Source organism: Pseudochaenichthys georgianus, chromosome 11 (assembly GCF_902827115.2).
Source record: "Pseudochaenichthys georgianus chromosome 11, fPseGeo1.2, whole genome shotgun sequence".
Lineage (NCBI taxonomy): Eukaryota > Metazoa > Chordata > Actinopteri > Perciformes > Channichthyidae > Pseudochaenichthys > Pseudochaenichthys georgianus.
The window spans coordinates 25,500,983-25,508,562 of NC_047513.1; the positions used below are offsets into that span (position 1 = coordinate 25,500,983).

The 7,580-nt window shown below is 41.7% G+C and overlaps 1 protein-coding gene across 1 annotated transcript; it reads right to left on the reverse strand.

Moving 5' to 3' along the window:
* Window positions 1–774: 774 nt before the first annotated feature.
* Window positions 775–7,371, reverse strand: mturn (maturin, neural progenitor differentiation regulator homolog (Xenopus)). Its single transcript, XM_034094270.2, has 3 exons — window positions 6,578–7,371; window positions 3,098–3,220; window positions 775–1,386 (listed from the first exon to the last, which is right to left on the reverse strand). The coding sequence occupies exons 1-3, from the start codon at window positions 6,734–6,736 to the stop codon at window positions 1,279–1,281; spliced, it is 390 nt and encodes a 129-aa protein (XP_033950161.1). The 5' UTR covers window positions 6,737–7,371; the 3' UTR covers window positions 775–1,278.
* Between the last annotated feature and the right edge of the window lie 209 nt (window positions 7,372–7,580).

Here is a 7,580-nt window from a genome sequence, read left to right on the forward strand (position 1 = left end):
ATGTGAGATCTGTTGACATAACACATTTAATTTAAGTCAACTTTTCAGTTTTCTCAGTGTCGTCTTGTTTGAAGTGTCAAACTTCCCCTCCTTCCTCCTCTCCCCCTCTTTTTATTATTTGCTTTCTCTAAATCTGCGTCACTGCAGTTGCCTCACGTAGCCACAAACTGTCAGTTTTTCGCCCGTTCGTTTTTTCAGCTAGCTCTCCTGTATCCTCTGTGTCAACAGACTGGCAGAGAAAGTAGGTTATCGGTCACATTCATCTCCAAAGTCACGGGGGAAGTGTGTGTGTGTGTGTGTGTGTGTGTGTGTGTGTGTGTGTGTGTGTGTGTGTGTGTGTGTGTGTGTGTGTGTGTGTGTGTGTGTGTGTGTGTGTCCTAGCATTACTATACTTGTGGGGACCTAAATCTGTTTACACAGTCACGTGTGGGGACTCGCCTCCCTTATGGGGACAAATTGGAGGGGAATCATTAATATTAGGGTGAAGACTTGGTTAGGGTAAGGGTAAGGTTAAGGGTTAGGCATGTGTTGGTTATGGTTAGGATAAGTCTCCAGGAAATGCATGTAAGTCAATGTAATGTCCCCTGAAGTGATGTATACATTGTGTGTGTGTGTGTGTGTGTGTGTGTGTGTGTGTGTGTGTGTGTGTGTGTGTGTGTGTGTGTGTGTGTGTGTGTGTGTGTGTGTGTGTGTGTGTGTGTGTGTGTGTGTGTGTGTGTGTGTGTGTGTGTGTGTGTGTGTGTGTGTGTGTGTGTGTGTGTGTGTGTGTGTGTGTGTGTGTGTGTGTGTGTGTGTGTGTGTGTGTGTGTGTGTGTGTGTGTGTGTGTGTGTGTGTGTGTGTGTGTGTGTATTGCAGTAACATCTTTCTGTTTTTCTGCATAACAAACCCAGCTGAGGCTGATGTAATATTGAATATAGAACTTTAACTAACCAGATGGTGAATGATTATGATTTATGATACAACTTGCATTGTACGTGGCTACTGCTCACGTAGCCCCAATGTGTGTGTGTGTGTGTGTGTGTGTGTGTGTGTGTGTGTGTGTGTGTGTGTGTGTGTGTGTGTGTGTGTGTGTGTGTTTGGGGGGGGGTCAATATAGTGCAACAGAGTGCACTCTTTGGGAAGCAAAGCCACTGACATTCAAGAACATGGTGGTGCATTTTTAGCAAGTTGGCCGTAAGTATGTGTGTGTTTGGATTAGAGTGTTTTGGGCTGATGAGTTGAGGCCCAGAGCTTCGGAGCAGCTCTGACCCAGCTGCAGGCCTCGTCTCGGGGTTTCATCACTGCTGGCTGACCCCCATCTGCTGGTGGTCCGGCCCCGGTTCCCCCTCCATGTCAGCGTGGTAGTGCTCAAAACTGTCGTCCTCTATGTCTGGCAGACCCAGCAGCTACAGTGACAGGGGAGGAAGGAGAAGGTTGTAACTTAAAGAGGGGTGTGTGTGTGTGTGTGTGTGTGTGTGTGTGTGTGTGTGTGTGTGTGTGTATGTGTGTGTGTGTGTGTGTGTGTGTGTGTGTGTGTGTGTGTGTGTGTGTGTGTCATTTGTATAATAATAATAATAATTATAGACAGAGTTTGAGAGTTTGGTCTACTATCAAAAAACAACAGTGATTACAAATGTGTGAAAACACTGAATGAAGCTATTTCACATTCACATTCGGTGTTTCTTTGGGCTTTCTGGCTGTAACTTACTGCTTGGTCAAATTGGTGACAAAGTCCTGTGACTACAATCCTTTATCATGTTCAAATATGTTGTCAAACACATACTAAATCCCAAAAACTTGCATCACAAAATGAGTCTTAAAACTGGATAAAAAGTCGATTGATTACACCTTCCGACAGACACATGCTTATGTGGGATACGCCACCATTACATATGACCAAATTAAAAAGGGACTTTCTAGATTTGAAAGTTGTTTGTAAAATGTGGGGAAATTATAGTACGCAACTTAACAAAACACATACAATAGGTCTAGTGTGAATGTTAAGTATTGATGTGCAGTGTTGGGTGTGATGCGTTACAAATGTAACGGAGTTACAGTAATGTATTACTTTTTGCTGTAACGAAGTAATGTAACGCATTACTAATGACATGTGGGTAATATATTACCCATTACAATTCTCAGTAACGCAGTTACAACACATTTTAACCCGAAATTAAATGGTGTTTTGTTTTTTAAGAATCCACTAACATCGCGAGACATTCCGACACCAGAGAAAAATTGTGCGTCTCATTAGTAAACCTGGAGTTTACCCTTCAGGCTCAGGGTGTTCTTTTCCCCATATTGACCGCCTCGCTGCACATTATCCCGCTTATTACACGGCCATACTAAACAAAATACAGAGCCCATTCCTTGTTCCTGTTATTGTTTACTTCCTCTCTGCCTTCTTCTGATGATTTATCGGACGTCCAGCGCTCCGTCTTTTAACCTCTTTTCCTTTCTCTTTCTTGATCCTCCTTAGCAACCTTCATTATAGTCCTTGACACTGGTCATACTGTATTACAACGCGTCACATGTTAAGAAGTTACAATCAGAATCGAGTATTCAACTAAGCCGTGTAATAAAAGTTGTTAGTAGCCTTAAGGGCCTACACAGTTGTTATGCTGTACCACATTGCCCTTCACTGGATGTAAAATGAGCTGCACTAAACTACATTTTAGCATTTAAAATACCTAGCCATTATTTTGAGGTTATTTTGTTGAAAGTAACTCAAAAGTAATATAAAAGTAGTGTAACTCATTACATTTTAGAGACAGTAATATTGTAATGTAACTTATTACTTAAAAAAGACAGTAATAAGTCATATGTATATTACATTTTGGAAGTGACTTGCTCTACACTGTTGATGTGTATGAAACTGTAATAGTGTTATCGTTAAATGTCAAGACGAGAGTTCACAAAAAGACCATAATAATGGAAGGAAACAATAAAAAGTCCGAGCTGTGGGTGGGGTTGTACATGTTTTGTCTGCAGCAGAGAGAACAGAATGTATGAGGGCTCTAACAGACACAGCGAGCAGAGGTCAGCGTGTGTTGTTGCAGCATGTTAAAGAGAGAAAACAGTGAATCCCAACAGCGTCACTCGTTCTTGTTTTCTTACAGGCCTGAAGGACGTGAAGACTTTCTCCAGCACCTCCAGCAGAGTCTTCTTCCCGCAGGAGGAGATGTAGTCCTGGGCCAACTGTAGGAAGGGAAGGCAGTCCTCACTCTCACTCCACACGTGCTGCAGACAAAAGATGAGACCATATTATTATGCTTTTTGGGGTTTTCCCTTCCCTGCAGCGTGTTATAAAGGTTGTTGTGCATGAAAATGGTCTGCAAATGCTGACATTTCACAGATTCTCTCCCTATTCTGGATTGGACTCCTTTGTTTACTCCTTTAACATAATGACATCCATATGTAACACTTGCACTTCTATTGGCTAGCACTCCAACACATTGTACGTGATAGGCTAAGTAGCGGGACATCTCTAAACTGTTGACCAATCTCAACAGAGCCAGCCAGCTAACCAATCAGAGCAGACTGGGCTCTGGTTTCAGACAGAGGGTGAAAAGAGGTGCTGCAATACAGAAAGTATGAGAAAAATAAAGAGCTTTTTGAACATTAAAGCATGGAGCAATGTTACAGTATAGAGGCACAAAATACAAATAAAAGCCTGAAAATGTTCAATCATAATATGTCCTCTTTAATGTTTAGTTTAGTTTATTTATTTATAGTGTCGTGGACAGTCCCCATCGATGAACTGTCACAAAAACAGTAAATGGAGCAGCTTTAGCCGACATGGCTAATTTCCAGCTGTTGTCCCCGGCCAGATGGTAATAGACACCCTTAAAATTACAATATATCAACAGCATTAGCTATAAGAAAATATATAAAATAAAATAAAAAGGAGGAAAGAGGATAAAAGAGATGGATGCAAGTGGGCTTCATGATTAAACTATAATAAGGGTAAACCAATATGAGCAAACATTACATGTATTTGGGTAAAAGAAAGAAGAGTATCTTAAAGCTTAAATATCTCAAGGTAAGACTGTTTCCCTTCATATAATCACATTAGTGAATTAACTAACAATCTGCACGGTCATATTGTTACACTAGATACAACAGTCCAGCTGTAGTGACGTACAACGTTCAGGATTTCACCAGTAAATATGTAAAGCTGGGTCAAGGAAAGTGCAGCACAGCTAAGAACAAAGCAACTAAACAAGATGGAGAGGAAGATGTGTTTTTCAAGGACATACAGTAGACAGGAAAGACTAACAAAACATTCAAGGTTGTTTTTTTTTACACTCAGATACACAAAGTCCTGGCTGCTGTCTAATAATAACATGAAATAGTTAAGAGTTATTTTCGCAAATAAGACAACAACAAGCCCTGTCACAATAATCAAGTTATGTTGTGTCATTGATTTGTAATTTATTTACGCTATCAACTTATCGTATCATTTATATACATGTGCTGTTAGTTTTTATCTTTTTTACTTATCTTTTGTGAAAAGGACATGACCTCAATAATGTTCACTTTATCATCTTATTATACAATGTATTGATGTGATGTGATGTGATGATAACCCCTTTAAATTGGCCAAACATAAAAATCTAAATGACTTAATGTGTTAAAATATGTTAATTTATGCATCAATTACTTAAAATCCCATTAAAACCCGTAATGTCATGAATATTAGTGGGTAAATGAATGGAATTTTAAACTAAAATGAATAATTTAGTTTTAATAACATGAAGGGACCCACCTTCATGGTATCGCTTTAGGAGTCATGTGAGAGTCATGTGGACCAGGCAGGGGAAATTGCTTTCCCAGTGTTGCAAACAGGCCCCAGATTGAGCCCTGTCCTGCTCAGGGATGTTAGTTCCAGTTCCAAACCCAATCTCTCCGCAGATCTTACAACCGTTCTTGTTTTTCAGATGCTAAACACTGAATCACCTGACCATGACTGAAACTACAAAGCCCTGAGGGAAATCAAAAAGCTGGAAAACAGTGATGATGTGCAGCTGCTATAATGGTGCGACTGATCTCACAGCGCCCTCCAGTGAGAGGACGGTAGAGGGTTTGGGTTTAACATGCATTAAACAGAAATAAATGGAGGGTCGTCTGGGATAGAGTGAAATAAAAGGACGGAAAATAGAAAATGAAGTTGAGACAACCACATAATGTATTTATTTATGTGTGTGTGTGTGTGTGTGTGTGTGTGTGTGTGTGTGTGTGTGTGTGTGTGTGTGTGTGTGTGTGTGTGTGTGTGTGTGTGTGTGTGTGTGTGTGTGTGTGTGTGTGTGTGTGTGTGTGTGTGTGTGTGTGTGTGTGTGTGTGTGTGTGTGTGTGTGTGTGTGTGTGTGTGTCTAATGATATCCCCATTAGGATGGTTTGATTACACAACAGCTGGATTTACACTCATCTATATTTCTCCAGCAGCAGCCATGGGAAGCCCCTTCTGTCTGCAGGACAGTCCAGACTCCCAACACACCGTGTCTGTGACATAATGTGTTATTGAGTGAACAGGCGCCCTGGCTCCTGGGTCATCTCCATCTGCTCCTCAACCCTACGCCCTGTGAGCCCATGTCACTGAGCAGGAGGAGGGGGAGCAGGGCGGGTCCGGCCTCTGGGGCTTTAGGGCTCACTGCAGCATGCTGGTCTAGAGTGTATGGCTCAATATACCATATATAGTGTCAAGAAGTACTACTACTGAAGACGCTGAGCTCATATCGTTCTTACTGTGTCTGGATTTATGGGGATAGTATACATTTAAGGTGCTTAAGTCTGTCCCTGGTATTACTTTGGCCTATGCATGTTTGGCAAACAAACTATGTGTTTGGCTATTACTACTATATTCCAGTGTAGGGAATTTAGAGAGACATATTTAAGACCATCATGTTAGAAGGTTATACAGCTGAACAGCATCACATATCTACATTTGGTTGTTTACTTTATTTCTTCTTTGGCGGCATTTATAGTGGTTTTACTGGAATAATTTGGATCAGAGCAGAAGACTGGCAATAGTTCCTTCAAAATAATGATGTGAAAATGCATCCCTTGTTAATAATTCACTTTATGTGTACAGAGCATCGACCTTTAATTACATATTTAGTGGGACAACTATGGAGACACACTAGTTTAATATTAGTTTGAGTTGTTTGACAGCTAGCATTGGCCTCCACTCAAAAATGCATGTAATTTAAATTAAATGTTTAGAGAAAAGCAGAATAAGCAACCTATCCCCTCACATACATATATTTCTCCATTTGAATTTGACAGGCCCTGTTTGTGCTCAAAATGCAACATGGTGGTCTGCAGGGCTTTTATTTTGAAAGTGACAGGCCTGGTGTTTTCTCTAACCTGGCTAGCATGACGGTGCTGTGGTTCAGAGGGTTATCGCAGTTGATTATAATGGAGGAAAAAACACCATCGACAGAGGGGTGGGTGTGCTTCCAAATTTAAATGACATCATCGCCCAAACCCCCCCTCTGCTCTCCCATGTCCATCAACAAAACCGAGACAACCCCACCTCCAACCCACCTACAATAAAACACACACACACTACAGAGTGAGGGCCCTGCAGACACTTACGAAACTGTCGTTGCCTCCGGGACACAGCACGTAGAAGGAGACGCCGGGCTCTGCGTAAAAGTCCAGCCGCCTCTCGTCGTCCTCCTCGGCGAATATGAGGTCGAAAGGGTTACCGGAGCACCACTTCTCCGCCGACTCCACCAGATGCTTGAACTCCATCCTCTGTTATCCGGTTCTGCGGTGGTGGTGTCCCTTGGTCTCGATCTTTCACGGCGATGATGCTCAAGACAAAAATAACAGCTGATCGGAGAGCAGCATCAGCAGCAGCCTGCACTACCTACCGCATCGCCTCTTTACGCACTGTCTGCATGGCCCGCGTGTGAAGATAATAATAACACTGATGGTGCAATTTATAGCCTACCGAGTTCTGGTGCACATCCGATCTCACTGCCCCATTCCTCTTTTCATCTCCCCGCGTTATGAAGTCAGCCCGTCGGTCGCATACATGCATACGCAGGAGGACGCTGGAAAAAACGCGATGACGAACAGTGGAGCCGGGCAGCCGTCCATAAGCGAGGCGAGGCTGCCAACACTCACTGTTACTGAGTTACTGTGTCACCTAACCTGCTGCTGAGCTGACGGAGGAATCCTATTGGCAGTTTGACATTATGCATTATAGAAGCATAGAGCTATGTGATATGCAGAAACACACATATAATGTACGAGGCACAACAGGATCAGTTCACTAATATCACAAATAGATTTTAAATTGTAGCTATAAGTCAAATTCTTATTGGCTTTACTAGCTTTTGATATGCCCACACTTTGAACTCCAGTTGCTTGGTGATATTTTTGATATTTTCATTAAAAAATCGCTAAAATGTTCCCAAGATCCACTCTGAAAATTGTCTTTTTTAATAACTCTAAAATAATAATAATAATAAATGTAATATGTGAATGTATTATTTTAAGATAAGATCAGATAACAATTTTTTTTAAAACGTACTTATCACTAAAGCAGTAATAGCCATAAGAGTTCCCCCCCCCCCCCCCCTAAATCTAT

Excerpts from the sequence above, each read along its gene's own strand:
- mturn (XM_034094270.2), bottom strand. The coding sequence starts at position 6,736 with ATGGAGTTCAAGCATCTGGTGGAGTCGGCGGAGAAGTGGTGCTCCGGT. Across the intron at positions 3,221-6,577 it reads CCGGAGGCAACGACAGTTTC|CACGTGTGGAGTGAGAGTGA; the intron begins GTAAGTGTCTGC and ends TTTTGTCTGCAG. Across the intron at positions 1,387-3,097 it reads TCTTCACGTCCTTCAGGCCT|CTGCTGGGTCTGCCAGACAT; the intron begins GTAAGAAAACAA and ends CTGTCACTGTAG.